Source organism: Scardinius erythrophthalmus, assembly GCF_964197995.2.
Source record: "Scardinius erythrophthalmus genome assembly, chromosome: 23".
NCBI lineage: Eukaryota > Metazoa > Chordata > Actinopteri > Cypriniformes > Leuciscidae > Scardinius > Scardinius erythrophthalmus.
The window spans coordinates 12,934,009-12,953,154 of record NC_138243.1 but is presented as its reverse complement, the minus strand read 5'-3'; the positions used below and the strand labels follow the sequence as shown (position 1 = coordinate 12,953,154).

The 19,146-nt window shown below is 36.9% G+C and overlaps 1 protein-coding gene across 4 annotated transcripts; it reads left to right on the top strand.

The window, feature by feature from the left end:
• The first annotated feature begins 11 nt into the window (after window positions 1-11).
• On the top strand, window positions 12-16,576 carry dok2l (docking protein 2-like). Of its 4 annotated transcripts, XR_014029270.1 has the most exons (6): window positions 21-241; window positions 1,638-1,934; window positions 2,059-2,176; window positions 12,321-12,493; window positions 14,097-15,140; window positions 15,237-16,576. XR_014029270.1 is itself a non-coding variant. In XM_081354168.1 (5 exons), the coding sequence occupies exons 1-5, from the start codon at window positions 182-184 to the stop codon at window positions 14,997-14,999; spliced, it is 1,551 nt and encodes a 516-aa protein (XP_081210294.1). In that variant the 5' UTR covers window positions 12-181; the 3' UTR covers window positions 15,000-16,576. The 4 variants fall into 4 exon arrangements, 2 of the variants coding, with proteins under 2 accessions (XP_081210294.1, XP_081210295.1); XM_081354168.1 differs by having other exon boundaries at window positions 12-241; window positions 14,097-16,576; XR_014029271.1 differs by lacking the exon at window positions 1,638-1,934 and having other exon boundaries at window positions 15,237-16,572.
• The last annotated feature ends 2,570 nt before the right edge of the window (window positions 16,577-19,146 follow it).

Below are 19,146 nucleotides of genomic sequence, written 5' to 3'. Positions count from 1 at the left end.
GTGACTGATTTAGACATCTTAGACAGGAAGTAAGGCTGACAATGTACCTAAGGTCAGTCCGCCATTCACAGCAATGCATCTCATAGTCTTTCAAACAGTTTAAAAGCAAAGGGGAATCAAGGGAACTTAAAGAAAGTGAGAGGGAGGAGAGAAAAACAAGATAAAGGCCAGCTGAAGAACCATGGAGGAGGACATCAGGAGAAAAGGGACGCTTTACTTTCATCAGCAACGCTTCGGCAAGGTTAGACTCAATGTCCTTTTCAGAGCTGTAAGATATTGTGATTGTTTTCACCAGTTTTTTTCTCAAGGTAAACTAAAGACAAAATCATATTCACACTCTTGAATGGCTGTGGATTCAGCATGCATCGGCAGACTAAAGAGTGCGAAGAACTGTGGCCATACTGGCATAGAGTCCAAGTGTGCAAAACTGATCCCATTAACCAATATGTAAATATAATAAAGATTACAATAAAACATATATGCGGTTTCCACAAAAATATTAAGCAGCACATTGTTTTCAACACTGATAATAAGAAATATTTCTTGAATCAATTAGAATGATTTCTCAATGATCATGAGTAATGATGCTGAAAATTAAGATCATCACAGGAATAAATTACATTTTAATAGACATTAAAATAGAAAACAGTTATTTTAAATTGTAATACTATTCACAATATTACCGTTTTAATGTATTTTTGACCAAATAAATGCAGCCTTGGTCACCGTAAGAAACATTGCGTTTTACTGAACGTAAATTTACATTTTATTGTTCAAATATTTTATACACTCTAGTTCATCCTAATAGCTAATCATCACTAAAGTCAAAGACTTTTTGTCTTCATTTTGATAAGTACATCTTTATCTTATCTAACCTTTTTTAGAAATGTTTTGCTTGAAAGAGTTTTCATGCATTATTTCTTTAAAATAAATTTCTTTAAAATAAATACTTCTTGGTTTGATATTTGTAATGCAATAACATAAATTATGACTTTAGTGCTGTGCTTCTCAACTGGTGGGTCTGTATATATATATAAAAAAAGTTTTCCTATGCGAGACTTTTATTTTAAAAGACGTCTCGTGAGTGAAAGTTGTTAACTCTCCTGTCAGACGAAGTTTAAGTAAATAGTGCGTAAGAAAAATGTTTAAAAAAAACAAAAAAATATTGTCAGTCTAGTTGTTAGTGTCATTAGTCTAACTTTATTTTTCGTAACTAGGCTAAATAACTAAATTCCAAAATAAAAAGTCTCTCACTCACTAACCATGTATGCAAATGTAATTTCTAACCTTTACCCAAAATACCACTATATTTTCACTTTGTGCTACTTTCTATGGCTCAAACCAGCTTACTAACGAATGTAGCTAATAACAAAAACTAGTTTGGAACTGATAATTATTCTTACAATTTATGTGTATGATAAGTAAAGTGTGTGTGTGTGTGTGTGTGTGTGTGTGTGTGTGTGTGTGTGTGTTAACCATTTTTGAGAAATACATTTGTTTGGGTCATGCTTAATGACTTGTGTGTCCAATGGCCAAACCATTTGAAATCCATAGCTTGAGTGTATATAGGCTACATTGTTTTCAAATAGCACCAACCGAGCGGCTAACAGACTATAACGTGCGTGTGTCCTCTTTAGCGATGGAGGAAGGTGTGGTGTGTGGTGGTGGCCGAGGGCAGGCGCAACGTCGCACGACTGGAGCTGTACGAGCACAAACACTCCTCCATCAAACAGGGCCACACCAAACGCAAACCCGACTACAAACAGGTGATCCGGCTGCGAGAATGCATCCGCATATCAGAGAGCGAGATGGCGGACCGCCCCAAAGACTGCGCCGCCTTTCTTCTCGAGACCTCAGATAAACTTTACGTCTTCGCTTCCCACCTTTCAGAGGTGAAGGACTGGATCAGGAGTCTGTGCGAGCAGGCGTTCCCTGTAGGTTGAATGGCATCAAATCACAGCACATAAGGATGATGAGCGTTTTGCTAATTGCTTGTAACACGTAATGGACACATTCAGGTACAGATGTCACACTTTAAAACCACTTAATGCTTTTCAGAACATCGAGGCTGAACAAAGATTACAGAGAGAGAGTTGCATCTATGATCCTGTTCCTGAAAGAAGTTCCAATGCCAGAGAAATGCAGGAAAACTCTCTCTATGACACGGCAGAGAGCGGTAAGCCAGTTCATGTCACACTAACAACCGACATATACGTTATAAATGATTATAAAATCACCCTTTCTTTACATTTCATCTACCTTTAACATTGTAAATAAGGTTGCACAAGCATATAATGACCTTAAGATACTGCAAACCCAAGGGTAAACTTTCTCTGCTTAACCCTTTCATGCAAGTTTTCAACATATTACAAAAATTAAACAATGCAAATATAAAAAAATGTGACATTAAAAAGTGTATAAATTACTGTCCAACAGCGACACCAGCAGGTAAAGTTACAGTAGAGTCCACGTCTCTGGTGCCTCCCCTGAGCCCTTTGACTTTTAACAGACCCCCTAAAGCGTGCGCTGGGTTTAGTGGGGGGTAATGGAGAATGAATGGGGGAAAATCACTTGAGAGGAGGCAATGCTCCATCGCGCTATGATTGGTTATGATTGGATATGATTGGTTCTTGCGATAAATATCGCCTCTTTTTCGTGCGTGTTTTGCATTCGCAAATCGGTCTGAATGACCTATGGCATCAATGGGAATATATATAAACTGTAGGGCTTTGCCTCCTCATTTCAGAAAACCACTGCACACCACTGGTTTCAGAGCATCCAAGTTCAAAAACACTTTAATTTTCTCATGATATGCACTGCAGCATTACCTCTTTTCTCACAGTGTCTGAAACAGTTCGATCAAGGATTCTCTCTAAACCCTCCCTTTCTTGAGAGTTTACTCTGCTCTGATTGGTCAGATGGCCCAGTCTCTTGTGATTGGTCTACTCTGCTCTGATTGGTCAGATGGCCCAGTCTGTTGTGATTGGTCTACTCTGCTCTGATTGGTCAGATGGTCCAGTCTATTGTGATTGGTCTACTCCTTACAGTGCGTGTCAGAACCAAAGGTGCATTCACTCCATGTCGTAATTACCGTAAATACAAGATTCCAATTTGTAGAAAGCGGTCACGTCCGACTTGTACATGGCTGCAGATTCATTTAGGCGTTGATAATGTTGCCATAGGACGGCATATGAGTCCGAGGACGGCTCCAAGTAGAACATCACGTGTTGTCCTTTTGAAATTACAGTAATTATGACAAATTTACGGTTACCATATCTGAATTTCAGTTCCGGTAGCTTCCTCAGCACTTGATACACAGTGATACGAAGAGTAACGATGGCATCGTTCTTCTCGGGCAGCCAATGAAGACCATAGACTAACGTTACGCAAATTTGCTACAAACCTATAGACCTTATGTAGCCCCGCCCCTTTTCAGCGCTGCGCTCGTTGTCTTTTGACTTCCGGTTTTATTTTCACAGCGATCTTGCGTATTTATGAATGAATGGCTCGTTTTAAAATCTTCCCGGTCTACTGACATTTGTTAAGACATCTGCTTTAAACATCACAATCCTCATGATAACTTTCGTTAAATTTCGTTAACTTTATATTACGTAAATCCACTTCAAAAGCTAATTACTCCTGGACAGCAATGCCATAGAAATATACAGAGCGACCGCAAAAACGGAAGTTCAAAGACAATATTCTAAAGATGGCGGTGCCCTTGTTTCTCTGGCGCATAAGGTCTATACTTAGGTTTGAGCAGGAAGTGAGACTGGGGATGACTGATGACTCGTTTCAGGCAGTTCAGAATCAGTTCTTTCTTTTGGGAGACAATAACTTAATTACTTTACAATAGCTTACTTTAACCTGCACTTTGATCTTTGAAACTTTGCAGACCTTTCACAAACACACTATATGAAAACTAATATCTGACAAAGCATAATAGGGCACTTTAAAATCTTTTTATTAATTTTTTTATGTTTTATGTATTTAAAGAGAATTGTGAATTATTGTTATTAACATTGTCCCCCCCCCCCCCTAAAAAACAATGTTAATAACAATATTAATATCTTAGTCTATTAGCTATTTTTCATATATCTGGATACTGCTTTAACACAGCTCACCCTAACATAATATTAGTGATGTTGGAGGGACAGAGAGGAGAGAGAGAAGCTATTTTAGTTTGTCCTGTTGCAAGGACGAACAGCCTCTTTTTCAAGCGAAACCTCAGGCCTGAGTCAAATTGCCCATTTGGGCCACAGGTGGCCAACCTTGATTCCATTAAAGGACAGGAAAGAGGGGACACTGTTTTCAGGTGTATGTATAGAGAGAGCTCATTCAGGGGAGACGACAAATGAAATGAAGCAGAGGGATGCAAGCTGCCTCAAATTCACCCAAGGCGACTTCTTATTGACTTCCTGCTTCTTCCTTTTCATCTAGTTCAAGATTTCTATTGGTCCTTGAGTATCATTGACAACAGGGCACTTCTTTTGTGGCGCTTGCTAAGGCAAGCATCACTAGCACTATTACTAGGTTTTTGGTGCGTAACTTATCCCAGACATAACTGAAAAGCAATGAAAAAGAGTTGTGATTTTCCCCTGGTGGACAGTAAAACAGCCCAAACATCCAATAGAGTTACCTTGAATAAGGGTCCTGGGCCTGAATCTGAATCTGAATTGGTAAACAATTAGCTAGCGAAACACCAACAACAACTTACGAACTAGCTAGCAAAACATCAACATTAACACTAGCATTGTGCTAGCATTGTTGCTGTGACTTTTGCATGGGCAAATTTTATGTGTGTATGTGTGTGTGTGTGTGTGTTAAAATTAAAAGCATTAGCTTTAAATTATGCTGTTTAAGTGTCACTGCCCTTGGGCCAGAAGAGCAGCTGGCAAATATAGTTCTATATTCTTTTTTTTTTCACTTGAGGTAAAAGATCTCAGACCGTCATCTGCAAGTTTTTAGCAGAACATACAGACAGAATTACATGGAGAGAGAGAGAGAGAGAGAGAGAGAGAGAGAGAGAGAGAGAGAGAGAGAGAGAGAGAGAGAGAGAGAGAGAGAGAGAGAGAGAGAGAGAGAGAGAGAGAGAGAGAGAGAGAGAGAGAGAGAGAGAGAGAGAGAGAGAGAGAGAGAGAGAGAGAGAGAGAGAGAGAGAATGGGGAAGGGAGGTGGATGACTTGTTTGACAGTAAATCAACCCTTCATGAACTTCAAAATGTTTCTATTTTTGTCTGAGGAGGGGTGACGCATCACATCCTCATCTTTTTTCTGTATGCCATGCATCACACAGAACAGTTCTTTATATATTGACTTTGCCCTTGACTTACAAGTGCATGATTTAAAATAAAATACAATAATTGTTTTTAAATTAAAAATTAAAAAGGAGTTTATTGATTTAAAAACGATTGTATTGCTTCCGCTAAAGAAAATAATCCATTCCGTCTCTATGGTTAGAATCCTGCATCCATAGCAACGCTCTGTTTTTCATGGCAACGGTGTGTTATACTTAGCCATATAATAAATATATATATAATGGTGGATGCACGAATCTTGAACTTATTCTTAATGCAACAATGTGTAAAATTGTTAGAATCTGTTAGAAAAAAGTTAGAAAAACAAGTTATAAAAAGTAAAGAGAAACCATTTTTAATTTGATTGTGTGAAAAAAAAAAAATAAATTCCCCTAAAACTGTCCCTTTAAAAATGTGATATTGCTGCTTCAACTACTGAAAATGTGAGGTCATGCCCATGCACCATCCCCAGTTGCATACTACACATTTAGGCCTTTATCATTTTCCATTCATACATAACATGTGCATACTTTACACTGTATATGGCAGAAATAATAAGAGTACTATGCCAAAATGCCATGTTGAACATATAGTCTCAATTTCCAGTGCCCTTGGTTGAGGACTGAGCGAATAGCTTTTAATTATAAGCAAATTGCTAGACTTGGCAGAACATGAAGTGATTATGTTCATCATCCTTCTCTTAACTGTCTCTTAATTGCTTTTATATTTCATTTTCTCCTATGCACATTTTACAAAATGGCTATTATTCATATTAACTGTACAAATGAAGACGCTTTGTATTGAAAAGATCTCAATCTAGTTGCCAAGCTGACCTGAAGTGCTTCACCATCTAGCTGCCAGAGAGTTTCTGAAACTCATAGTGATGCTAAGTTTAAAGATGCTAGACGTCAGACTCGCAGCAGTTTAAGAATAATTGGATTGGATCTATCTATCTATCTATCTATCTATCTATCTATCTATCTATCTATCTATCTATCTATCTATCTATCTATCTATCTATCTATCTATCTATCTATCTATCTATCTATCTATCTATCTATCTATCTATCTATCTATCTATCTATCCCTCCGTCACCAGTCAAAAGCATGATTTAAAAAAAAAAAACTTTTATTCAGCAATGATGCATTAAATTGCTCAAAAGTAACAGTAAAAACATGTATTACAGTTTTTTTTGTTCGCTTTGGTACTATTTTCACAAGTTAGGTGCACATTTTCCAAACTCTTAGTGCTAATATCACAACAGATCATCAAAAGTGCACTTTTTTCAAACATTTCATTATGTTTTCAATTGTGTTAGTAAAATACACAAAATCAAAAAGTATCCTTTCCACAACACAAAATAAGTGTTTCATCTACATAAATGTTTCATTCACAGTAACTGCCTTTCATAAAGCTCTTACTACCAAACTTTTGATTTGCATCTCTTCTTGTTCAGTTTAATACATTTGTCTATTATTTAATCCAACTGATCTTAATGGTTAATCAATGAATCATTTGGTACACCTATAGATTTCAATAGATATTGATTCTATATACAGTTTCTATAGAACTTGTTTGCAATTTCTGATATGGAAAACCAAATGTAATGAATTATTTTTACATAAGTGATTTATAGATAATAACCTCCATCATGTTCAAAGAGTGTGAACACGCATGTGTGTGTGTGTGTGTGTGTGTGTGTGTGTGTGTGTGAGAGAGAGAGAGAGAGAGAGAGAGAGAGAAAGATACAGAGAAATTTGCCATTTGTGCAAATACTGTAAAGCAGAATAGAGTATAAGGGAGAGGAGACATTCAATGACTGTAAAACATCAGATTGATCAGAGATGCATCAAATACAGCATTTTACATTACAGTATGTATGCTATGTGATACTGTAAACGTGGTAGAGACATGGTAGTTAGATTACTGTAACTCAACCTTCATCTGTAAAGGTCCACTACAGTGTATTCAGTCAAATAGTCAAAATCATTTACTGTATTCATTGCCAGCAAACTCTGTTCTAGCACAGAACATCATGGCTGTGCTTCATCACACCTTTTGATAACACACTGGATAGATACTATTACAAACATTATGGATAAAATTACATAAGTTAGGTTATGCACGTGTATTTTCTAATGTGGCATAGCCTGTATTACTGTAATTAATTCAGCAACAACGGTGATTTGAAACATGTATCTTGCATTGTTTGCTGTTGAATGAGCTGATTGTTAAAAGTACTAAATTGAAAGAAGATCATACTGTTGTGTTTCTGTGATTAAACCAAATGTTCTCATTACATATTACAATAATCTTGTGTTTGAAACAATGATTATGTGGACTGAAAACATGTGCAACTGACTGAAAGCATTACATCAGGTTTTGAAAGAATGACTAGCTGTGTTACAAGTGTGATCAGTTTGGATTTTTGTAATAAGAGTTTTGAAAATGTACACCTTACTTGTGAAAATAGTACCAAAGCGAATAAAAAAAACTGTAATAACAAATATTTGCATAGATATTTCCTAAATGAAAACTTACTATGAGAGACAGTATATAAATAACACACTGTATATTATATTATATTAAATAATATAAAGAGTATAAAATAAAAAATTGTAACATTTTGGCACAAAATTTGTTAAGCTTTCACTTCATTTGACACCCTGAAAAATGTCAGATGCATTGCATTGTGGGATACAGTCTTCCATGTCATGTGCTCTGTCAAATACTACATATTTAAGGAAGTAAGAGTTCCATGCATACAAAATGAAATGTCAGATGAAAATAGATTTCTAAAGACAAACAGTGTTTTGGGACAGCAAAGCTAGAATTGCAGTTCCTGTTGTATATTTTTAGTCGATAGATGCAACACCCATGGGCCAGATAAGAAGGAAGTGGTATTTTTTTCTCTGATCTATACTTTGAGAGTCAAGTATCTGCAGCTCGCAGCTGGAATCGCATTTTCGTGCCTTTCCTTCCCGAGAAGCCCCCGACTCATCTACTGAATCCGCTGCGCAGTCTCTGAATCTTATTTATGCAGGTGTTACAGTCTAACATTGAGGTGAACTTCACACTGGCCTTGAGGTGGTCTCTAATAATACCCCCGGTTCTGCTGTGGTTTGACTGTGCCTTTGATGGTTTTAAAGCGTAGAACACAAACAGACAACCAAATTAGTGGCAAAAATGTTTTTGATCACGCATTGTTTGCGATGTTTGAAATGGGCACTTAAGAAGACTGAAAGAAGACACTTAAGACATGTAAAAATAACTATACACATATGCACAATTAAATTGATGGCTAATTAATGTATAGTTTATTCTGATTTGCGTAATATGCTGATGAACTGGTTCTGTTAAGACTCTTTTTAATCAGTGACCCAACAATCAGAGGCTGATTAACACTTGGCAGATCTCATCAGACACCCTTGAAATCAAGATGGGCACCGGGAGTCAGTTTAACATAAATGAACACATTAAAGCAATTGTCAAGTCCTGCTTTGCACCAAAGCACGACTCAGGAAAACATGATAAAAACAAAATGTTTGCACGATTTTTTCACCCCTCCAAATTGACAACTTAGTCACCTAAACAAAACTCCTTGTCAACAGCTCTATTAAAAATCAAGGGCGTTCAAGTGAGTGATGGTGGCGTACAATTAAAAGACAATAGCTCTATTTCAAGACCTAGTGTGCTCCGTTGCTGCCTACATAGACACTTAAATGTAATGGAACCTCATTAGTGACAGATTCGAAACGCCCTACATATGTGCATTGTACAAATTGTGCTTATCGCCCAAGCAAAATAGTTATTTTCTATTAGACTTGACTAATTTATATCCAAATGGGTCCTGAATAATTATATTGATAATCAACATTTATCTCAGTTTGTCACCATTTTGGATGGATTTTGGATGTAAAAATTATGGGATTATGGGATTGCTTTCTCTATGCAATGCTGAATTTTGCCAAAATGAGGTATTTTATCTTTTGGAACATTTTGTGTGTGTGTGTGTATGTGTGTGTGTGTGTGTGTGTGTGTGTGTGTGTGTGTGTGTGTGTGTGTGTGTGTGTGTGTGTGTGTGTGTGTGTGTCAGAAACGCAGCTTAAATGTATTTAAATGCTGTCTATGTAGTCAGCTCATTAGGTTTTCCAAACAGAGCCAATGAATTTCATTTTCTACTATTGGTGCATTCAATTCTTTTAACATCAGGTGACATAATTCACTCACCCTCAAGTCATCCTTGGTGTATATGACCATTGGAGTTGTATGGCTTTCCTGTAGCTCAAACAGTAGAGCGTTGGTGCTTGCAACGCCAAGGTCATGGGTTCCATTCCCAGGGAAAGCAAGAACTGATAAGAAAGTAAAATGTGTACTTGAAAATGCGATGTAAGTCGCTTTGGATAAAAGCGTCTGCCAAATGCATAAATATAAATGTAAATGTTAAAAATGACCTGGCTCTTCCAAGCTTTATAATGAATAGTAACTGAGATTTTGAAGCCCAAAAAAGTTCATCCATCCATCATAAAAGTAATCCATACTGCTCCAGTGGGTTAATAAAGGCCTTCTGAAGCGAAGCAATGTGTTTTTGTCAGAAAAAGATCCATATTTATAACTTTATAAACTAGAACCATTGGCTTCTGGAGTTCTGGCCGAAGAGTGAACTCTGACCCGACGCATGACGTATTGACGAATGTGGAAGTGCAGAGGATAGAGCAAAACAAAACACCATCTACTCTCACCTAAGCTTACCCTACTCCTACATCCTACGTCATACGCCGAAACCCGAGTCTCGTGAACGCTTGGACGGCTGTTACCGGAAGCCAGTGATTACAGTTTATAAAGTTATAGTAATGGATACATTTCTTACAAAAATGCATCGCTTTTTAACCCCCTGGAGCAGTATGGATTACTTTTATGATGGATGGATGTGCTTTTTTGGGCTTCAAAATCTCACTTACTATTCACTCCCTTTTGTAAAGCTTGGAAGAGCCAGGATATTTTTTTAATATAACTGATTTTTTCTGATTGTAATTGGCTGAAAGAAGAAAGTCATATACACCTAGGAAGGCTTGAGGGTGAGTAAATTTTGGGTGAACTAACCCTTTAATTGGACAAAGATGGTGATGTACCTTTTCTTCAAGAAATACAGCAAATTTAGCGAATTTGTATAAATTTGCCGCACTGGCTGTTATGTTCAGGGGTGAACCTTCATGCTTAAATTTTTTTCTACTTACATACAATACAAAATACATTTCCATATAAATTCATACAAAATCGCCACCTCATAAAATAGTTATATTTTCTCATGAGAACAGGTTTAAGGTGCTGCCTAGCTAACAGGGAACATTCTCAGAACTTTAGCTAACAGTCCGGCGAGGTTCTCTCAAAGTTATGAACAAACGTTCTTCCAGTAACATTAATTACATTTTTGTTCAAAGTTATCCGGTCTTTAATACTGTTCTCACAAAGACATTATTTATAGGCTACATCATTCTGGAACTTTTTTCGTTTCAGTTCGTCTAACGTTTTTAAGAAGATACTAATTGTTTCAGAATGTTGAAGAACATTCAAAAGTTACGTTCCCATAATGTTTGCAAAATTATAAAATAGAATGTTCCCTAACGTTCATATAACCATAAAAATGTTTTAAACATTTTAAACACTGAAAGTTTTGAACGTTCAAAGAATATTCAGAAATAAATAATAAATAAATAATAAATAATTCATAACTTAATGGGAACGTTAGCAAAATTTACTTAATTGAGGTTTGGCAATAAGTTCCTGCTTATTTTTTTTAAGTAACTCAAATATCAATAACATTACAAAAGGAGTAAAAACAAATGTATGTGTGCATACACTAGAATGATTGTTAATCCAGTGGAAGAACATTGTCTGCACAGATAAGAATAATTGCGCACAATTACTGGTGAATAACACCTGCTAATGCATCTAATCTTTCACTACTGCGTTAGTGTTAAAACATCAAATGAAGAAGACACGCAAAGGACAAAATAAAACGATTCTTGTTCATCATCCAGTTAAATCTGAAGCTTAAAATCTGACACTAACTACAGCATGTGTCCAGTGAGTCATTAAGGAGTCGTGCTTGACACATGTGCCACCTGTATCTCCAGATATGAGAACTGTGAACTGCTGCATGCAACATTCTCCCTTAGCGGCACTGCGAACGAGAGCGAACTGAGAAAACAAGTACATTTGATATTCACGGTCACGGGTGAGGCCTCACAGGGCAACAAGCCAACAGTCTGAGAGCTTGTTTCATCCTGGAAGATGTAGAGCGAGGAGGAAGAGGCTCAGAAAATGACAGCTGTGAACATCAACCGAAGGAACAAAGGCTGAAGTTAGACGGGTCTGCCTTCTCGGGCTTCTTCCTGCTCCTGTGGACATCCAATTTTGAATTTCAAAGCTTTCTTCAGAGGAAAAGCAATAGGTTGTGTTCCCTGCTGACTTCGGGTGCAATACCTTTCAGTGACTTGTGATTCAGCTATATTGTACTTGCACCCATGAAAGTTCAGAAGTTGAAATTGTGGGAGTGGATGGAAATGTTTAAAGGAACAGCTCATCCTAAATGGTGCTTTAAACTCCTTTCTTTCTTCTGTTGAATACAAAAGAAGTTTAGCAGAATGTACATCTTTTTACATGTAATAAATTAGTTGGTGATTTTATACTGAAAGCTTCAAATAGAGCAAAAATCATGACTAAATTATCATAACATCAACACAAAAAAGTTATACAAGTAGGATGCTTACTTTATGTCACAGTTAGACACATGACATGCAAACACCAAAGGCTTTTTGGCTGTTTGGCATAAATTACATCAAACTGCAACTAAGTGTTAAAAAAGGAAAAAAAGGGTGAACAAATATTTTGTACAGTTCCTTATTTTATTGTGTTTTAGGGGCTGTTCAAACTGCACACGATAAGATATTCACATGTTGTTGTTTTTTTCTTCCTGATTTCATTTTGTGCAAACTCTCACAAGTTTCTTTTTTCTTGCAGTTCGAGATTTTCTGGTTATAGCAGTGGCCACAGAGGCTGCCATTCGGTGCAATCTGTATGGCGACTTTCTCCTTACTCCCCTGCAGGACTGCTTAATCCTGAAGGACGTCAAAACTAAGGAAGTGCTTTTCAAATGGCCGTACTGTTACGTAAGGAAGTTTGGACAAGACACGGTAAGCTGGTGTCACTTTAAATTTGTGGTTAATGACATGGTGCTATTTTTTCTATATATATATATATATATATGGGGTGTAATATTCACAATGATGACGATACCTCATACCTCCTCACAGTCACGGTTCTGAATGTTTTTGGTATAGAAGGGGGGAAAACAATTAATTAAAACATGTTTTTTTAATAAACAGTTACATTTTAAATAGACTGTCAATATTGCTGCAACTGGCAGCAACACACTGCAGTTTATGGTGCTGCTGTAATTGAGGAAATTTGAAGTGTTTACTCTTTTGGAAGTGAAAAGTGTTAGCTAAATATTTTAAAATAAGGTTAGAATTATTGCGCTCCCATTCTTATACGCTCTATCTGATGTGCATACACACGCTGGCATTCGTTCATTGAAGTCTACTAAGTTGAAAATAGACTTGCTGTCAGGATAATCCTGTATGTGAAAATGGAAATTGGAGGAATTTGTAACATTTACAGTTAAGTATACAACAGATACTAGCTTAAGAAAACTAGTATCAGTTTTCACAGAAATATTAGGCAGCACAACTGTTTAACATTAATAATAAAAACATTTCTTGAGCAGCAAGTCCACATATTAGAATGATTTTTGAAGGATCAGGTGACACTGAAGTAAATGGCTACTGAAAACTCAACTTTGTCACAGGTATAAATTAGTATAAAGTAGAAAACAGTTATTTTAAATTACAATAATATTTCACAATATTACCGTTTTTACTATATGTATTACAGTAAATCTAAAATGAACAACGTTCACATGTGGTACAACCAACATGCAGAAAAAAAAAATCCTTAACAGGAAATGGCACCATTTCATTTTCACGGTGTGGTGCAGGCAGAAGACAAAGACGAGTCAGAAGTTCCAATGCAAACTTTTACTCGCAATATAAATCACAAAGGTACATCGAAGGCGGGCAGAAGATTCACACACTTAATACGACGTAGATCGGACAATGAACAAGGCAACACACAGAACTTAAATACATAGGGAAACAGATCAGGGATACGAGACACAGCCGACAAGACTAATGAGGAAACAGATGTGACAAATGAAGGTTACCGTGGAAACAAATGAGTGGCGGGAAAACAGAACAAAGGAAGACATGTGACTAATGAAAACAAGACTCAGACAGAAACACAACTGTGACAGTCATATCACCAGTGTAATATTTATTTTAAAATATATAACATTCTTTTGTGCATACATGTATAAAGATGAAAGGAAAATGTTTTTACTTGGTTACACATATTTTTTAAATGAATGTTTCTTGAAAATGGTATAAACCAACATGAATACAAATATTCCATTGTAATGTTTCCTTTCCTTTATCTTGTCATTGATCCTTTGATGTAAATGTGTCATTTTTCTTCACTCTTTAATTTCAAAAGAGCGTTAGTGTTGTCAGTGTGCAGGTGTGGTGCAGGTTCCTCATTTAAACATATTGAATTTAATTTGCATGCCTTTTCTCATGGGAAACAAACAGCCTTTCTTTATTAACGCCCGAGTGATTGTGGACAAACATTTCTGGTCTGAAATAGATTTCATAACTTTCCCTTCTCTTTTCTTTCCCTCAGCTGTCTTTTTCCTTTGAGGCTGGTCGCAGATGTGAGTCCGGCGAGGGGAATTTCGAGTTTGCAACCCATCAGGGTGAAAGACTGTTTAATGTTGTCAGTTCATCCATCCAGAATCTGCCAAGACCTTCCACAGCCAAGCCGAACAACCTTGACCGTGCAGAACAAAATAGAGTTCAAGAAACCGTGGCCACGGATGAAGCGTACAACTACGCCATAGAAACTCAAAACTCTGACTTTTTACCTGAGGGCAAGATGCAGAGAGCAGTTCAGCGTCCATCAAAAATGCTCAACCCTGCTTGGAGGAGCTTTTCTTTGAATGCAATAGAGCCACAAAGCGAAAGTCAAGTGATGAGCATTGACACCGACCTCGAGAATAAGGAAGCCGTCTATGCCACGGTGTCAAAAGCTCAGCCAAAAGCCACTTCCCCTTCAGACTCTAAAATGCACTGGCAAAACCTGAGAAAAGCTCTCCAGAAGTCTGCTTCTATCCAAGACGCTTTCCAGACCAACGCTGACATTTCGCAGTCGCCTGATTTCGAGATCTCCCGGGAAGAGGGTGCACGTGAAGAGACGAGGGCCACGGAAGATTTGACTGACTTGTTGGGTGATTCCATCCAGCAATTAGCAATTAATAACGCATTACAGGACATCAGTGCGGCGGAGCCAATTTATGCAGATCCACAGGATTTCCAAGCCAGTGCTGAGTGGGTTGTCAGTGCTGTGTGTGAATCAGAGGAGGTCATCGAGGCTAATCAAAGAGCTCATGATGGGGCAGACCACCTAGCTGAGCATGACTTCTTCTACAGCCCACAGGCCATGGCTGCCCCCTCCAACCACATGCAAAGTCCAGATGATGCGTATTCAACTTATGACAATTTGATGTTGACGGGGAGGCGCATATAATGGCATTTCTCACTCAAAATCAAGGGACTATACACTATATGGACAAAATGACTGGAACAGACATGTTAATTATCGAATTCAGGTGTTTCAATCAGACCTATTGCCAATGTATAAAATCAAGCTCCTATCCATACAGTCTGCGTTTAAGTAAGGGTTAATGTCCGACGAGGTGTCCATTATCAGGTATTAATGGACGACGGCGAAGTCCATTAATATCTGACAATGGACACCTCGAAGGGCATTAACCCGCTTATACCATGGTCACTTACGAAAGAAAGAAATATTTAATCAATTAATAATACTTTAATGTGTTTTAGAGTAAAAATCGTGAGGGTTTTTATTTATTAAGTCGAGCGCACTATTTAATATCTCCCGTATACAGGCGTTGCCAAGCAACGTGGCCACAGCGACCCGACCGCAGCAGTTGATCAGTGAGTTTGAGCCAGCGCAATCATTTAGAACTGTCATCAGGCAAATTGACGGGACGCCTTTCCTAGGTGTACATTATCACTTTTTAATGGACACCCTGCAGCCAATCAGAATCGAGTATTCACCCAGACCATGGTATATAAAAAAAGTAATGCACACTTTTTAAACACTTTTTTTAACATCAGTACTGAACCCCACAAATGCTCTAAAAAATTCCCACATTCTCATGTGTCCCAATACTTCTGTCCATAAAGTGTATATAAAGGGTATAATGGTACATGTATTCGTACAGAACTTTTGTGTACCAAATGAATACAGCGTTGTTTTAACCTGCAGAACTTGTGTGTGTGGAATGTAGTTTCAAACTCTTGAGTTTGCCCCCTAGGATGGGATACTAGTATAGTTTATGTCGATATACTTTGATGAATCTGAAACATATCTTAATCTGAATTGTCTTAAACAGAGACATTCTTTATTAAGTGCTTCAAACACATTCATAAGCGTACATTGCTTTCCTTACTGTCAGATGCGTGTGTTGTTTTCCCTTCATTACCATTTCTAACTATTAACTAATCTAATAACTTTTAAACTAGTGATTGTACAATGCAGCAGTAGTTTACATTATTAACATTATTTACTGAGAAAATATGCTTTCTGTGTCTTCGGCTAAGAGTCTGGATGGGGGTCATTATTGGGTCTGCGCTTGGTGAAAAACAACAAAACCTCTCCTGTCACTTCATGTATCACGTTTTTCCACTTAATACCCTCTTCCAGGAAATCTTTGATTGCTAGCCGGAGAAATGTTCATGAAATCCGCTCGACTGTAATGGAACAGTAACAGTTGGTGGGACATGCATTGGCTGCGGTCTGTCTCTTGCAGACTGATTTAATTAACTGTGCGAAGGGACCTGCGGCTCCAAGCTGATTGGGATCCCGACCTGCCTGAGTATGAAGATGTCACAGCGCTTCATTCATCTCGTGCTGTCTGTCACTCTCTCCGCTGAGATGACGCCTGCTGGATCAGACTGATGTGGAGTGTGCAGATTGATGCCGTTTGGAGGGCTTTAATTTAATGAATTTCATACTCTACTGAAAAAGTGTGTGTTCATTTAAACATCGGATGGTTAATAAAAGCAATTGTACAACATAAAACTAGTAATCATCTATTATTAAATAATGTACACACCAGGATTTGTACACACAATTTAGTTTTTTGCTATGACTGATAATTATAAAAATTAAATTTATTTTTAATATATGATTTTTGCAGTTATTACATTATGAAGATGTAAAAATACATTTGGAGATGTTTTCTTTTTAGCTCTATCAGGGGTGCAACGATACCCTCATGTCACGATACTGAACTCATGATACGATATTATTGCGATATTCCAAAACATATGATCAAAGGTTACCAAAATATGTACTGTTGATTCAAATGCTAAATTTGATATTACATTGGGGGTGTAAATGGATAGGCTTGGACTTGGTGCTGGTAACCCAATGCACAGGACAATGTCGACACCAGAATAAAAATATTCATGATTCTGAAGCTGAAAATACAGAATTATTTGAGATGAATATGCTTGCACTCTGTCACTGACTAGACTAGATATTTAAAATAATGTAGGCCACTTTTTACTGGTAACAGAAGACATTTGTTATTATCAGGAACCACAAATATATATTCCCCCATTGAATTATTTATTATACATAATATTCAACGTTTAATGTAGTACTGAAACACAGTCTCTCACAGTAATCAATCAATCAATCAATCAATCAATCAATCTATCTATCTATCTATCTATCTATCTATCTATCTATCTATCTATCTATCTATCTATCTATCTATCTATCTATCTATCTATCTATCTATCTATCTATCTATCTATCTATCTATCTATCTATCTATCTATCTATCTATCTATCTATCTATCTATCTATCATCTATAGATGGATAAAGACAGATATTCATGTTCACGTTATATATTCTGACAAACACCATTTTTAGCACCAATATTTAATTCCCTAATCTGCAACACAAATATTATAGATGTGCTTCGTATTTCCGAATTTTAATATTGGGAATTCAGATGAACAACAAGTTTTACCCACCTTTTAATGTCCACTTTGATGGACTGGCACTAGGGGGCAGTCTCTCTCTCCCAACACATAATGAGTGATATTTTGCAGAATACTTTTTTGCAGATGTAAAATATGAAATGATCAATTTGAGTCTCCAGAGAAACCAATGAGATATGTTGCTCTGATGTGATTTTGCATTCGGAGACATTGCATTGAAAACTAGTCTTTCTTGAAGTTTGATATTCTATTTTCCCCTGACAGAGTTAGGTCAGGAGAAAATACAGCTGCATAACTGCAAAAAGAATCTGTGAGGTTAGTCTGCACCTGTGAAATCCTAACAAATGAAAAGCCAAAATGCTTTTGTATTATGTATACTTCGACCAAAACTAGTGAATTCCAGTGCCTTAATTAGACAAATGGCAACACAACAAGTGTAAATGAGAGCAGACTGTGGAAGAACAGCCCAAAGGCAAACGCAACGCATTATCTTCAGAGGAGAGCTTTCACGGGCCAGAGGATGTTCAGTGACACCGTTTGCTTCAGCGGTTGACCTTCGAGCTCAGGCCATCAAATGCCTCCAGTTAAGAAACACAGCATACCCTCATCAGACTTGCTGTAAACATGATACCAACTTAAGGTAACACATTTCACTTCGTCATCCTGCACGAAAAATATTATAGACCTGGTTATATTATATCCTGTAGTCATGATTAATCTTCAGAGAGTTATTTCTATGGGTGACCTTGGTAATCTACAATAGGTCTGAGAACTCTTTCTTATGATGTTGTTGAAATAAATCATGATAAAAATGTTATATATAACATTTTTTGTTTTATCCACTATGATATTGTAATCAAATAAATGTAGCTTTGGTGAACATAAGGGAAGAAAGAGGATTGATTACAATATTTTACCATATAATATCACCCTTTAAAAGCCGTCTTATTGTATTGAGTGCCATTTTTAATCGTATAAACCCTTCTTTCAACACAAGGTGATGTAATACGTTGTAATTATGAGATTACCTGATATAATGAGCTCCACTCTGGGAATCTAGTGTCTTTTTTTTAACTTGGCATATTCTGGAGCATGTGCTTTGTGTTTTTTGCACTCTCTTCATACTCTCTCTCCATCTAGGGACAAATGTGGCATGTCCTACGTACCTCGGGGTCTGTCAGTACAATTCACCATGTGCTCTCACACTAAACATTCATCTCTACTTTAAAGTAACAGTTCACCCAAAAAATTACATTTCTGTCATTTACTCACCCCCACATCATTTCAAACCCATATGAATCTGCTTTTAAGGTAGGACCCAAGAATATCCTTAGAAAAATATCCTAAAAAATCGCTCTTGAACTGAAGATTTGCATCATATGCTGCTACTTCTCTCATTAATGCACCAGGATGAGAATATCATCTTAAAATTCATTAAATTTGTTACAAAACTATCACATGACTTCAAAAGACTTTGAATATAGTGTATGAATCATATAGACCACTAACTGTATTCTGATTATGAGTATTTGAAATAAAACCTTTGAAGAAATAATATCTAAGTACAAGTATTTCATTTTTGGAATCTGATAATGTAATCCAGATTACATAATTATAATCAGTAACTACCCAG

Coding starts and splice junctions, on each gene's coding strand:
- dok2l (XM_081354168.1), top strand. CDS start 182: ATGGAGGAGGACATCAGGAGAAAAGGGACGCTTTACTTTCATCAGCAA. Junction 1,935..2,058: donor TGTGCGAGCAGGCGTTCCCT/GTAGGTTGAATG, acceptor AATGCTTTTCAG/AACATCGAGGCTGAACAAAG. Junction 12,494..14,096: donor GGAAGTTTGGACAAGACACG/GTAAGCTGGTGT, acceptor TCTTTCCCTCAG/CTGTCTTTTTCCTTTGAGGC.